Raw genomic sequence first — 14,343 nt, forward strand, 5'->3', positions numbered from 1 at the left:
ATGTACAAAGTCATGAGCACTATCAAGATACTACAAATCTAGTCCCCAAATATGAGGTTAATTATGGCATGCACCTTTGGGATGGATGCAAAGAGTTTGAAGTCACGACCAAATCAATTGGTCCTTAGCAGGAGGATGTAGATGTCTTAGATATGGGATGTCATGTTTGTTAGGATTGAAGATGAATATTTCTTTTTTTTTTTTTAAAGATTTTATTTATTTATTTGAGACAGAGAGAATGAGAGAGAGAGAGCACATGAGAGGGGGGAGGGTAAGAGGCAGAAGCAGGCTCCCTGCCGAGCAGGGAGCCCGATGCGGGACTCGATCCAGGGACTCCAGGATCATGATCTGAGCCGAAGGCAGTCGCTTAACCAACTGAGCCACCCAGGCGCCCTGAAGATGAATATTTCTGTGATGAGGTCGCAATGGCTTCCTATGATCTTTCAATCTTTGTATTAGCAAAATTACCATGTCAGTTAATAGAATATAGTCAAGCTATTTTAAATAACTTTATTCTTAAAATTAACACACTCTTATTAGAAATGCTTTGGTATCAGTACAATAAAAATATGCTGGTTTTTCCCCCCGCACTGAATTGTGTCAAGTAACTGGAAAAGTTAAGCATTTGTTCTTCCTAGCTTTTTTGGGATTTTTTCACAAATGATGACTACTGCTTATTCACATGGCTTAATATGGCTATAATTATAATTTTTGGAGTCTCAGGAAAAAAGAAACAAAATACCCAGAAGAGAAGTTGGCAAATGTTTCTTAGTTTCTTCTCCAAAGGATGTTTAGGTAGATGATACACCTCTCAGATAACTTTTTTCCCCAGTTTTGCCATTCTCATCCTTAAAGCTGAAAATTAAAAAAAAAAATAGAGAGTTATAAAAAAAGAGCTTTAGTTTTCACTCTAAATGACCATTTCATAGAATGCAGGAAAGTTTGAAACATACCTCAGATGATTTTATCCAACAATGTGAGCATTGTTTTAGTAGCACAAAAAGATAGTAGAAATAATAAGCTATGGTTAACTAGGGCTGAAGCAGGTTCAGAACTAGAAGGAACCTATTTCTATAAAGGTTAGAAAAATTAGTAGGGCAAACATAGCATAAGTTGAGTAAATATAGGATTAGTGTGCAATTTCACTATTAGCCTTAGATAAATTCTATACATCGATGACCATGTTTTGTGCCTATTTCTGAGCTATGTATTACTAAAAATAAAAAAGGCATTGACATAAACTTAATTCATGGTTGAGTTATATTTTAAGTCATCAAACATGGTTATCCCAGGGGACTCCATCCTTGGATATAGAATGACAAAAACATATTTCTTTGAGTGAAAAAATGTGATCCAGTTATTAAGAGTTGGAGTAATTATAAAATTATGTCTTTGTCAGGATATGTTATAAGTATACTTTCAAATATATCTTTTGAGCATATTCCACTGCTAATGATAAATATGATGTAGAAACCATTTTTTAAAATGTAGATTTAGAATTCATAACACTCCTCCAGTGTCCTGGTATCATGCCCTTAATACTTAGGCCTTCAGAGTATAGCTGCCTTGGTCATGTTCCAAAAGTTGAAAGCTGCTTTCAAGGCACTGATCATTGTATTCATATGTCAATATGGCCCAAGAGCCAGCTATTTAACTGATTGCAAGATTTCATTTAATGTAAAAAATAAAAAAAGGGAAGGCTTGTTCTCTCATTTTCCAGCCATATAATTCGTTGTCTTTTAACAAATGAAATGACCCCATCTCTAAGGAGCTCTTTTGCATACATATGAGAAGAGATGGGGGAATCCAATACTGTAACGAGACTATGATCTTTTTTTTTTTTTTTTTGTTATTCTACTTATGTGAAATGTTTTCATTTAAATGAAGTCAAGGAACGTTCTTTCTTGTGGAATCTTATGGGGAATGGTCATTTCTAATGTCAGGGTCAAGAATATTTCCTTGAGGGATGCCTGGGTGGCTCAGTTAGTTAAGAATTGCCTTTGGCTCAGGTCATGATCCCAGGGTCCTGGGATCGAGTCCTGCATCGGGCTCCTTGCTCATCGTGGAGCCTGCTTCTCCCTCTCCCTCTGCCTGCCCCCCACCCCGCTTTCTCATCTTCTCTCTCTCACTCTCTTTCAAATAAATAAAATATTAAAACAAAAGATTTATTAAAAAAAAGAATATTTCCTTGAATTTAGGACCAGCTGAGAGAATTTTCTTTACTCTGTAGCCAGGAGGATGGCCTCTATTGCTGGGGATGTTGGATGGTGAAGCCTGAGGAGAGGACCGTAATTCCACAGTAGGAGGTGAAATGAAGGCAGAAGGGAAGGCTTTATATTTTCTACTCTTGGATTTTATAGACCTCTACCTTGGCCATACCAAAAAAGAGGGTAGGGGAAAAGTCCATTTTAAGGGACTTTTTAAAGGTCTCTTTTAAGGCAGGGACAAAGTCTTCCTCCTTACAGTTATTCCTCAATTTGAGATTCAGTAAATCAGGCACAGCCTTTGTGCTATGGACAATTCAATGAAGTTCTTGAAGGACACCTTAGATGTGCACATCCTCAGGAGTGAGGGAATGCAGTAGCTCACTGTCCCATTTCTTAAGGGAAAAAATGAATTCCAGGTTGTTAGAGTCTGCTATTTTTTTTTCTTTAGGCCTATGGCAAGTAGATGGTGTGAATTTCAAGTAGGCACGTGGGGTCTGAGCATGTTGGCAATAGGAGGGTGTAGCAGATAAAATACCTGGGCCATCAGTCTTCTTTTTATTTCTCCTTTCTGCTCTTTTCTGATCTTTACCTCCTCCCCCTACAGCAATTCAGACACATAGTTTTGGCTGGTTGAACTTGGTGGAAGAGAACTTGCCTCCTTACTCTCAGTATTCCTTGGCTCCTAATGATTGCCACAGGTTGGCAATCTTGACACCAATAGCATGTGAATCCCTTGGAGCTGAGGTTCCCTGCCTCTATCATCCTGAAATGCTGCTGACATATCTAAGAGGGGTGAATAGAGCTAGAAGGAATACAAGAGTAGGTTGGTGAGGACTAACTACAAAAGAAAGCCAGCTGCCTAGTTGGTGGGAATAGTAGTGGAGTTCCAGTAAAAGCTTACTGGGGCCACTCATTGGTGGATGTGCCTGGCATTGAGTTATCCTTTAGAACACGACCCTGTTATATTTACATTAGCAGATGGACATAACTTCGCTGAATTTTCTTGTCATGTCTTTACCTATTCAAAGGTTTTGACTAAGACATCTGGACTTCCAGGCTCCATTTTTCCACCTCTATCTCCCTCCTTTGTGTTCTTTTCCAAGTTCAAAATTGCTCTTAGATAAGGCTCTCATAACAACATTTACACTGAGAGACTAATAATTCTTATTATGCCTACCAAGAATATTTTAGCGGGGGACCTATACCATGAATAAGGGAATTTATTGAAATGATGGATTTTCAACTATCAAAAAGCATTTTTGGGGTGTTGGGGGAAACACTCAACCTACGTGATGCTTGTGAAATTGAACTGCACAGGTGGCTATATGTTCTATGAATATGGATGCCTCCTGAGGATGAGGTCATATGTCAATATGATATGCTTATTTAAAAAACCCATTAGAAAAGTATCAGCTCTGTAATCCATGCACTGAATTGGGAAACAGGAATGTAAAACAATATCATGATGGAAGGCAAGGAATTTGGGGCAGTCTGTTTATAATATGCTTCGACTGATAGTATGGAACTTTGTATTGTTACTTTGTCTGGAAAAGGTCTTCCTGTTTTCATTATTTTAGTTCAGTGGCATGATTAGTGTTGTCTGGAAATGTTAGTCACTTCCTGTCTTTTTCTATGGGGTAAATGTGTTGACATGGGTAAGGGAGAAGGAATAAGGGCATGTGGGGGGAGGTGGCTAACATCCAAGTTCAAAAATGGAAGGCTTTATGATGGGTAATGTTACTGCTCTTGACCATAATCAGTGTGTCTCTCTTTTCTAGGTCTACTGTGTCGTTGTTTTAAAAACGAACTTAAGATGCAAAATTTGATCAGCAAACAAAATTCATTCTCAAAACGGAAAGGGATGTTTAGTTTTAGCAGGTTTTCATTGTGGGGACACATCACTCAACTCTGATTGAGGAAGATAACTGTACACTTACCAAAAGGTTAGAAATTCTTCAGATAATTAAAATTTCAGTGTATCCCTGATTTAACTATTTAAAAGGATGGAAGAAGTCCATTTCATTGTATTATTGGCAGCCCCAAATTGGGCTTATGGGTTGCAGAAGAACCCTTCCTGAATTGTGCAAGTACTACCACACTTCTATAGAAGTATCAAGTTCTGCTTGATGAATTAGCTGGGACTTAATAGTTATTACTTTTTAACAAGAATCCTTCCATTAGAAACATTTAAAATTTACCTTCACATTCACACACCTAGAACCTATATGTCTGGGTAATTTGATGTAGGTCTTTAGCTAAGGTTAAGTACAGTTATTATAATTGATTTTGTCAGATTCTTATTTATTTTTTTGTAAGTGAGGAGTAGAATACAATATTCAAGTGATAATAAGGAATTTAAGTTGGTGAGCTATCACTTTTATAGAAAAAATGTATTTTCCATTTAAAGCTAAAAAAGCTAGATAAGCTATAAAACTATAGAGAATGAGAAATGTAAATATATAGGAAATAGAAAAATAATTGTTAAGTTCAGGAAGACTATGGAAAGGTAGATGTTCTGTTTGACATTCTGATTTCTGTTTGACAATTGACATTCTGTTTTAAAATGTAGAAAAATTAAGGAAATAAGTTAAACTATAAAAGTACAGAGAAACAAGATATAGCAAAGTAATAAAATATCACACTGAAAATAAAATTTGTTTCTTGTTTTTTCTTGCAAAATTAAGGCAACTTGTTAACTTAGATAAGAAGTTTAAATAACAGAGAAGCACAAACAAGTAGCTGGCATCAGTTTCTGGTGGGAAAAGATATGATGTAGATGATCCAACATATTAGTGATCCAAATACATTCACAAACAGTACCACACTGTGACAGAAGACAAATTTCAAGTTTCTTAGGTCAACCAATGCACTATCCAAATAAGGCAACAATTGTTTCTTCATTTTATCTTTCAAAGTGACTTAATCACTTTAGTTATGGTGACAATAATTCAGGTCAGCATGAATTAAAAAAAACAAAAACAAAAAAACCCTTAGTGTGTATTAGTCTATGAGGCGGTCAAAAAAGCTGAAAGCAAGAGGGTGTGTTAACAACGCAAAAGGAAGATAGTCACATGATTAAACAGCAGTGGCAAGCCTTGTTTTTCTCATTACCTGTTAAGGATGGGTCCTCAGTCCCATCACCGGCCATCTGAACGTCAAGCGGAGAATGTTGAACTGGCTTGCCTAAGTTTTCTTCTTGCTCTTTCCGGGATATGGAATTTTTGTGGGGAGATTTGTGGTTTGTGTTTTCATAGGGATTAACTTCTGATCTCTTTCTAGGAAGAGGTGTTGGCATGGCAGGCTGGTAAACCGGACTGTAGGGAGCTACGGGATGGTAGGATGGTTTCTCAGCTTCCCCTTCACCCTCCTCCTCATCATCAATCACAACCAGCTCAGCATGGATGATCCCATCATACCCTGTCAGAAGCTTCTTTTCTTCTTCATTGTCTTCTGCCTGCTGATACCCCATGAAAATCATCGTCACAGGTTCTGAATCAGTCATATCAGAAGGCAGGGAATGAACGATATTGTATCTAATATCTTCCTCATCCTCCTTACAAGCAGGAGAAGAATCCTGGTGTTTTGACTTCCCAGCTAGTGATTCACTGGGACTCAGTCTTGCCTTTGGAGAGGCCACATATTTGTCCTGCATCGCACTGGGTTCTTCCCAAGGAGTCATCAGCCTCTTTTGTAGGCTGTGGGGCATCTCCTCAGCTTGCTGAGTCATTGATCGGGGTTGAGGTATGGGCCGAACGGGGCTGACATGATTGAAGCTCTTGTCCCTCCCCTCTGAAAGCCCATTGTCCAGATTGTGTATGGATTCATTTATATCATTACCTAGTCCATTAGCTTTCATCTTTATCCTTTCTTGAAAGTTTGGTCCAGGAGTTACCTTCTCCCTCTGTGGTGTTGTAGGTCTGCAAAATGGATTGGCATAGACAGGCTCATGATACTCTGTTGGGGATTTAGAGTTTCTCTCGGAGGCTTGTCTCAAAAGTTCCTCCACCTCAACGGGGGCCAGGCCATCCGTGCCATTATACGCCGCGCCGCGAGTAGAGCTGACTGCATACACTGACTTGTGCCCGTCGTCGTAAACTTTTATTCCTGTACCTTTAAAGTCATCTGAGGGGAGAGGTATTGAAGACAGGACTGTACTTTCTCCAGTTTTCAAGTCTTTTTCAACTTGAATTTCCATGGCATACAAAGCTGTTGAGAGAGAAATTTGATCTTTGATTTAGTTAAAATTTTCTCAAGCAGCCTGCTTTCACAGTGATTTTTATGCTAAGGATACTCTTTGATATTCTTTTCTGTGAGATTCTGTTCTTAAAGCTTTTGACTTCATTCCTTAGTTGTATAATGGCCAACAGGGTAATGACAGAGGTTTTTATGCAAGGATGCATGGGATGACTGAAAAATGGGATTGAAAAGCTGGTTGGAGAAGAGAAGCTGATGATTCCAAACAGAAAGGATCTTCACTGGGAAACCACAAAATATTCCATTTGTTTTTTTTTTTTAAAGATTTTATTTATTTATTTTAGAGACAGAGCACAAGAGGGGGGAGCAGGAGAAGGAGAAGCAGACTCCCTGCTGAGCAGGGAGCCCGATGCAGGACTCGATCCTGGGACTCCAGGATCATGACCTGAGCCGAAGGCAGTCGCTTAACCAACTGAGCCACCCAGGAGCCCCCAAAATATTCTATTTGTAACTAATAAATCTGACAAGACGGATTATACTCTTATGTTATGCAATGGGAGGAATCAGACCTCTTTGTCAGTTAGGAGCAATATATCGTGCTAGGCACTGCAGCAGGTAAAAGGCCTAGCACAGTATATTTCATTCAGTTACATCCTTGCTGTGCGGGCCAGCAGCCTGCTGAAATTATAGAGGAGTGTTCTAAAGTTTCCACAGCAGGGAGCTTGTTTAAATGTAGAACTGCTATTGAAGAGGGAGGAGGGAGGCTAGAATCACATGCTTCTCCTTCTGCCTTCTTTTTCTGGTTCTTTCACTCCAATTTTCAAGTAGGGGGAAAAAATAGAGCAATATCAGCTGAACTGGAAACAATTGAACCGGAGAGTGCTGGGTGGTTGAGCTCTGCTTCCCGGCCCAGGCAAATTCTTTAGGAGTTTTAAGAGCTAATAGGAATCTGGGCCAAGTAAGAATGGAGCTTGCTTCTGTTGTGACCTCCCACGTCCTTTTTTGGACCCATCTTGGATTCCATACATCCTCCTCAGTAGCCTGGTTGTTCTTTGCCTTCCCTGTCTACCCAACTAAAACTGCAAATTCCCCACCCCCACCCCCATCCCCACTCTCCCTGTCCTCCTCCTCTGCTTTAGTCTTTAGTATTTTCACACCTTCATATGATATATTTTATGTATTTACTTAATTTTTGGTCCATTTTCTCCTTTAGAATGTCAGCTCCAAGAGGGCAGAGATTATTGCTGTTTTATTCACTCTTGGATTCCTACTGCAAGAACTGAGCTTGCCATGTAGTACGGGGTCACTAAATACTTGTTGAATTTTTTTTTTTTTAAGATTTTATTTATTTGACAGAGAGAGGTACAGCGAGAGAGGGAACACAAGCAAGGGGAGTGGGAGAGGGAGAAGCAGTTTTCCCGCGGAGCAGGGAGCCTGATGCGGGGCTCGATCCCAGGACCCTGAGACCATGACCTGAGACGAAGGCAGACGCTTAACCATCTGAGCCACCCAGGTGCCCTACTTGTTGAATATTTAAGTGAATAACTGCTCCCTGCTTATAGAGTGTGGTTTCCTTTTCTAGTCTAAACTTCAAAGGTTCCCTCTCTGCCCGCAGGCAAGCCTTCATTTTGTCCGGAGGCTTTGAAGCATAAGTTTTATGAAAATCATTCCCACATGGGGGTAAATCATGTCTAAACTTCCCCAGGGGATATTTTTATTTTCATAATGGATCTTAGTAACCCAAGAGAGTGTCTACTAGATGGAGTACTTGGGGAGAGAGATTTTTGAGCAGGGGAGCTTTGCTTTTAAGAGTTTGTCTCTTTCAAGCCTTTACCTTCTTTGTCTCTACCTAGTTTGCATAAGTACTGTAACCCCCTTATCCTTATCAATGCAAGTGACTCAAATACCTCTTGGAACTTTGTAAAATGGACCATTGATTCACCTGAAGCATCGGATGTCTTAGCAGGTTGTTAATGTCTGACGTTGTAAAATCTGAATTTGAGAACCTGCCTTTGGATACAGATTTTTCATATACCTTTTCTGTTTTGTTCATCATCTTCTATTCCTTCATATCTGTCCTTCCTTAATCTGGAAGGCACGTAGGATTTTGGAAGGTCAGGGATATTAGCATAGATGTCTTCGATTGACTCTGTAAAATTAATATTAATTCAAAAATACATTTAGGATAATTTATAACAATGGGAAAATTTTCTGTGGGTTTATTAAAAAATATCATAGTTAGACATAGAATAGACTGCTTGAAAACATACCTTCGGATCTTTCTTCCTTTTCCACTTTCACAGACTATAAGAAAAAATAATTCTCTATGATTAATACAGCTTAAAACATAAATTCTAAATGCGGATATAGTTTAAAGAAGTATATACTATTTGTGGACTCATTCTAGGAGGAGCTCATAGTTTTACATGTTAATGCTCACCCTTATTATGTCTTCTGTTGTCCTCTCAACTGATTTTAGTTTCTTTAAAATTGCCTCTTCATTAGTTGAGATTTGCAGCTCAGCCTTTTCAAGATCTTGGATCTCTTTCTCAAGTCTGACAACAGAAAGATATGCTTTTCATTGCTTAAAGTAGTACAAATGCAGAGTTCCCAAATATATTTTCTCCATATATCACTTTTCTTGGAATATTGCTTGTAAATATCCAGATACTTTTTAAGAACATAGCATCACACTAATCACATTTAATACATAGAAGGCACCTAACACCTGACTTTGATTTAACAATCTTCATTCAAGTTAAAACAAAAATTTTTTTTTGACAAAAGGAATTCTTAGGTAAAGTATTTTAGCCTTGCCTCATTTTCTTCATTGCAATTACTAATGTTATTTCCAAATAATTAGAGAAATTTCTTTTATAAAGAGACTTAAGTTTAAAGCTGAACCAAAAAGAATGGTTCATCAGTAGTTACTACATAGCTCACCAATTTTTCTTACCCAAGTCTCCATATAAATTATTGGAGAAAGCAATATAATTATTTTTTTCTAACCAATCAACACTTTATAAGATTATAATGTTTAGACTTAATTTAATAATCAGAACTATCACTTCAAAACCCTGTATATCCTATCATTGAAAATGACACTTCATTTTAATTTCACAGTGTCCTAGGAGTTGTGCCTTATTATAGTGAGTAGGGTAGAGAGATGGGAAATGGACAAAACCTAGGATAGTGGCCTCAGCTGCTGCTGTTTATAGAGACTACATTTTCTAGAAAGAAAAAAAAAAAAAAGGCACACATGGCCTGCTGAAGTGTAAGGGAACTTATAAAGACAAAGAGACAGATATTTGAAATTGGACTGTTGCAAATATTCTGAGCTGGAATCTTGACCAGAGTGCAGTTGCATTTCAGATTCAAGTTAACATCGGGGTGTGGTGTCATGACTTCTGTCCTGTATAAACACATACAGGCATTGGCACTCATGCAGTTAATAAAGTTGACCCTTGGCTGCCACGAAATATGCGTGGTGTCTCAGCCAAATACCCTAAACTCTAAAGTCAGCTGCCTCTGGGGATGGCTGATTAGGTAAAGCAACTAGTCTAGGAGGTGACAGCCATGGGTATTTGCATCTGTTATGATAATTGTCAGTTTTTTTGGCTTCCTTCTTTAAGATGATTATGGATCTGACAGCTCAAAAATCTTGTGCTATTGTCACAATAATAATAGCCCAAGATATGGTCTGCTTGACTATTCTCCTACTCATTGCTACAGTTTCAAAGTTCTGACTTTTCTGCTGCCTCTGGCCATTGCTGGTTGGCTATTTGTAGCTAAGGAAGTTTTCTCACATATCATAGAACTCCAGGTAAAATGTAGTACTTTTGTTTTCTTAGAAGTTACTGAGGTGTGATTGTCATCCTATAGATCAATGGAACAGAATAGAGAACCCAGAAATGGACTCTCAACTTTATGGTCAACTAATCTTCGACAAAGCAGGAAAGACTATCCAATGGAAAAAAAGACAGTCTCTTCAACAAATGATGTTGGGAAAATTCGACAGCCACATGTAGAAGAATGAAACTGGGTCATTTTCTTATACTGTACACAAAGATAAACTCAAAATGGATGAAAGACCTAAATGTGAGACAGCAATCCATCAAAATCCTAGAGAGGAACACAGGCAGCAACCTCTTTGACATCAGCTACAGCAACTTCTTGCTAGACACTTCTCCAAAGACAAGGGAAACAAAAGCAAAAATGAACTTTTGGGACTTCATCAAGATAAAAAGCTTTGGCACAGCAAAGGAAACAGACAACAAAACCAAAGGACAACCTATAGAATGGGAGAAGATATTTGCAAATGTCATATCAAATAAAGGGCTAGTATCCAAAATCTATAAAGAACTTATCAAACTCAACACCCAAAAAACAAATAATCCAGTCAAGAAATGGGCAGAAGACATTCACAGACATTTCTCCAAAGAAGACATCCAAATAGCCAACAGACATACGAAAAAATGTTCAACATCGCTCGGCATCGGGGAAATCCAAATCAAAACCTCAATGAGATATCACCTCACACCAGTCAGAATGGCTAAAATTAACAAGTCAGGAAACAACAGGTGTTGGCGGGGATGTGGAGAAAGGGGAACCCTTCTACACTGTTGGTGGGAATGCAAGCTGGTGCAGCCACTCTGGAAAACAGTTTGGAGGTTCCTCAAGAAGTTAAAAATAGAGCTATCCTATGGCCCAGCAATTGCACTACTAGCTATTTACCACAAAGATACAAATGTAGTGATCTGAAGGGGCACCTGTACCCCAATGTTTTTAGTAGCAATGTCCACAATAGCCAAACTATGGAAAGAACCCAGATATCTACTGACAGATGAATGGATAAAGAAGATGTGGTAGATATATACATATATATATAATTGAATATTACTCGGCCATCCAAAAAGATGAAATCTCACCATTTACATTAATGGGGATGGAACTGGAAGGTATTATGCTAAGCAAAATAAGTCAGAGAAAGACAATTATCATATGGTTTCACTCATATGTGGAATTTAAGAAACAAAGCAGAGGATCATAGGGGAAGGGAGGGGAAAACAAAATAAGACGAAATCATAGAGGGAGACAAGCCATAAGAGACTCTTAACTATAGGAAACAAACTGAAGGTTGCAAGATGGAAATGGGGGAGGGGGATAGGATAACTGGGTGAAGGAGGGCACGTGATGTCATGAGCACTGGGTGTTACATGCAACAGATGAATAACTGAACTCTACATTAGAAACTAATGATACACTACATCTATATGTTAACTAACTGAATTTAAATAAGTTAAAAAAAACCTATCTCCATCCATGATAGCACATTTGCCCATCAGTAGAGTTGTGGGGATATATGTTGGTTGGTAGAATGGAAAGGTCTATACTAAACATGATACATCTGGATTATTCTGTTTCGGCTATTCACTACTTGTGAGAACCAATTCCTTTAACCTTCCCGAATCTCAGTTTTTTAACATGTACAATGAAAATATGGTACCTGCCTTACTATGCAGAAATTTGGTGAAGCTAAGAAGAGGTGATGTATATGAAAGCACATCAAACGTGGTTGATATCAGATGTAAGTATTATTTTGGTATTAAAGGTTTTCTGCCATATGCTGTGTCTCTTTCTCCCTCTACACCTTGTCTCACAGGGTCCTTTACCCAATAGCATGTTTGAGACAGTCTAATGAGGAGCCTTTGAATAGAAAATGAGGGTGTTCAAATCATTGCTGCAAGCAGCTCTTGGACTGCAGGATTCACCTGTGGAATCAGATGGACCTGGGTTTAAATACTGGTTCATCTTCCAACTTCCTGTGTGACCCTAGACAAGTCAGCAGACCTTACTAAGCTCATTCATTCATTCAGAAAGATTTGTTTAGCATCTATTTTGTACCAGGCACAATTCTATCTACTAAGGATATAATAGTAAACAAAACAAATTCCCTGCCCTCATGGAGTTTACATTCTAGGAGAGGACACAGACAATACACTAATAGAGGGGCTGGCAACCTTTTCTTTCTTTTTTTTTTTTTTAAAGATTTATTTTATTTATTTATTTGAGAGAGAGAGAATGAGAGAGAGCACATGAGAGGGGGGAGGGTCAGAGGGAGAAGCAGACTCCCTGCCGAGCAGGGAGCCCTTTGTGGGACTCGATCCAGGGACTCCAGGATCATGACCTGAGCTGAAGGCAGTCGCTTAACCAACTGAGCCACCCAGGCGCCCGGGCTGGCAACCTTTTCTATAAAGGGCCAGATAGTAAATACCTTAGGCTTTGCAGGCTACATACAATTCCTGTTGCATATTCATCTTTTTTTGGTTTGTTTTCCTTTTTATATCCCTTAAGTAATAAAAAACCATTCCTAGCTTGTGGCTATACAGAAATAGGCCAGGGCTAAATTTTGTCCTGGGCCATAGTTTGCCAACTCCTGCAAATGTACATACATATTTACATACATATGTACATATATATATTTGTTTATTGTATATATATCTGTTCACACACACACATTTATTTATGAAGAAAAATATTTCCACGAAAAAGTAGGATAAGGGCTATAACCAGAAGGAAAATGGGATGAAGAGTGCCTGGGGAGGGGACACTGTTCGCACAGTGTGGTCAGGGAGAGGCTAACTAATAAAGTGTCATTTGAGCAGAGACATGAAAGAAGCGAGAGAAGGATATGTGAGGGTTTCAGGGGAAGTGCGCTTCCAAGAGAGGGAAGAGTAACTACAAAACTCAAAGTAAGAGCACAGGGAGTAAGGAGGAGAGTGGTGAGGAATGAAGTCAGAGAGGTGGCAGATCATATGAGGCCTAATGCATGGTGAGGTCTTTGCGGAACCATGGGGAGTTCTGAGCAGAGGACAAACAGGTTATGACCTGAAATTTAGCCAGTTACATTGGCTGCTGTGTGAAGAATAGACAGGGGCTGGGTGAAGGGAGAAACATGGAGGTCAGTTGTCATACTTCACATGGAGGTGGCTTATTCAAGATGGTTGCTGGTAGAAGGGTGAGAAGTGATAAGATTCTGGAAATATTTTGAAGGAAGAGTTGCCAGGATTTGTTGATACATTACATGTGGGGTGTGAGAGAAAGAGAGATGTCAAGTGTGATTCCAGTGTTTGTGAATAATTGGAAAGATGTGAACACAAAGACAGAAATCTGGGAGGGAGAAGAAGGGAGATTGGTGGGGGATGTGGTTACTTCAAGACAGTCAATGGTGATGTTGAGAAAACAGCTAGATATAAAAGTCAGGAGCTCAGAGAAGTCTGGATTTTAATATAAATTTGGGAGTTGGTGGGGTGCCTGGGTGGCTCAGTCTGTTAAGTGCTGCCTTCAGCTCGGGTCATGATCCCAGGGTCCTGGGATCAAGTTCCACATCAGGCTCCCTGCTCAGCAGGAGTCTGCTTCTCCCTCTCCCTCTGCCCCTCTCTTGTGCTCACTCTCTGAAATAAATAAATAAAATCTTAAAAAAAATAAATTTGGGAGTTGGTATTTATAACCATAGGCATGGGTAAGATTTCCTAGAAAGTCAGGGCTTCCAAGGATGGAATCCTGGAGCAATTAAACATTTAGAAATCTGGGCAATGTTACGACTTCACAGGGTATAATAAAGATTAAAAGAAATAGCAAGCATTCAGCAAATGCTAGTTTCCTCCTGTTTCTGCCCCTTTCTATAGCTGGGGCACAGAGACAGATTCTGGATCTGTTTGGCCAATTACATCTCAGGAACTTAGAAATGCACTGGTATTTGTAGTTGTTTTCCTCTGTAGAGAGGCCCATGGGTAATGTAAGGCCATATGATTCTCATGGATGTCTTTAGACTAATATGGTAAGAGTATGAGGTTGAAAGCCTGCTAACCTCATCAAAGTATCTGCTAATGAATGTTTTTGAAGGTTTTCAAGTCACTGGGTACATAACGCATTAATATGA

At 39.0% G+C, this 14,343-nt stretch overlaps 1 protein-coding gene across 1 annotated transcript in view; it reads right to left on the reverse strand.

Moving 5' to 3' along the window:
* Positions 1-496: 496 nt before the first annotated feature.
* The window catches only part of PALMD (palmdelphin), a 50,852-nt gene continuing 37,005 nt past the window's right edge, over positions 497-14,343 (reverse strand). The window contains exons 4-8 of the mRNA XM_045897125.3: positions 8,842-8,956; positions 8,672-8,705; positions 8,437-8,550; positions 5,319-6,413; positions 497-855 (exon numbers count right to left, since the gene is read on the reverse strand). Of these exons, the coding sequence (XP_045753081.1) occupies positions 812-855; positions 5,319-6,413; positions 8,437-8,550; positions 8,672-8,705; positions 8,842-8,956 (1,402 nt within the window). The 3' untranslated portion in view covers positions 497-811. The remainder of the gene's footprint in view (positions 856-5,318; positions 6,414-8,436; positions 8,551-8,671; positions 8,706-8,841; positions 8,957-14,343) is intronic.

This window comes from Mirounga angustirostris, unplaced genomic scaffold (genome assembly GCF_029215605.1).
Source record: "Mirounga angustirostris isolate CCGP_5_RB_7025 unplaced genomic scaffold, mMirAng1.0.hap1 SCAF_4, whole genome shotgun sequence".
In the NCBI taxonomy this organism is placed as follows: domain Eukaryota; kingdom Metazoa; phylum Chordata; class Mammalia; order Carnivora; family Phocidae; genus Mirounga; species Mirounga angustirostris.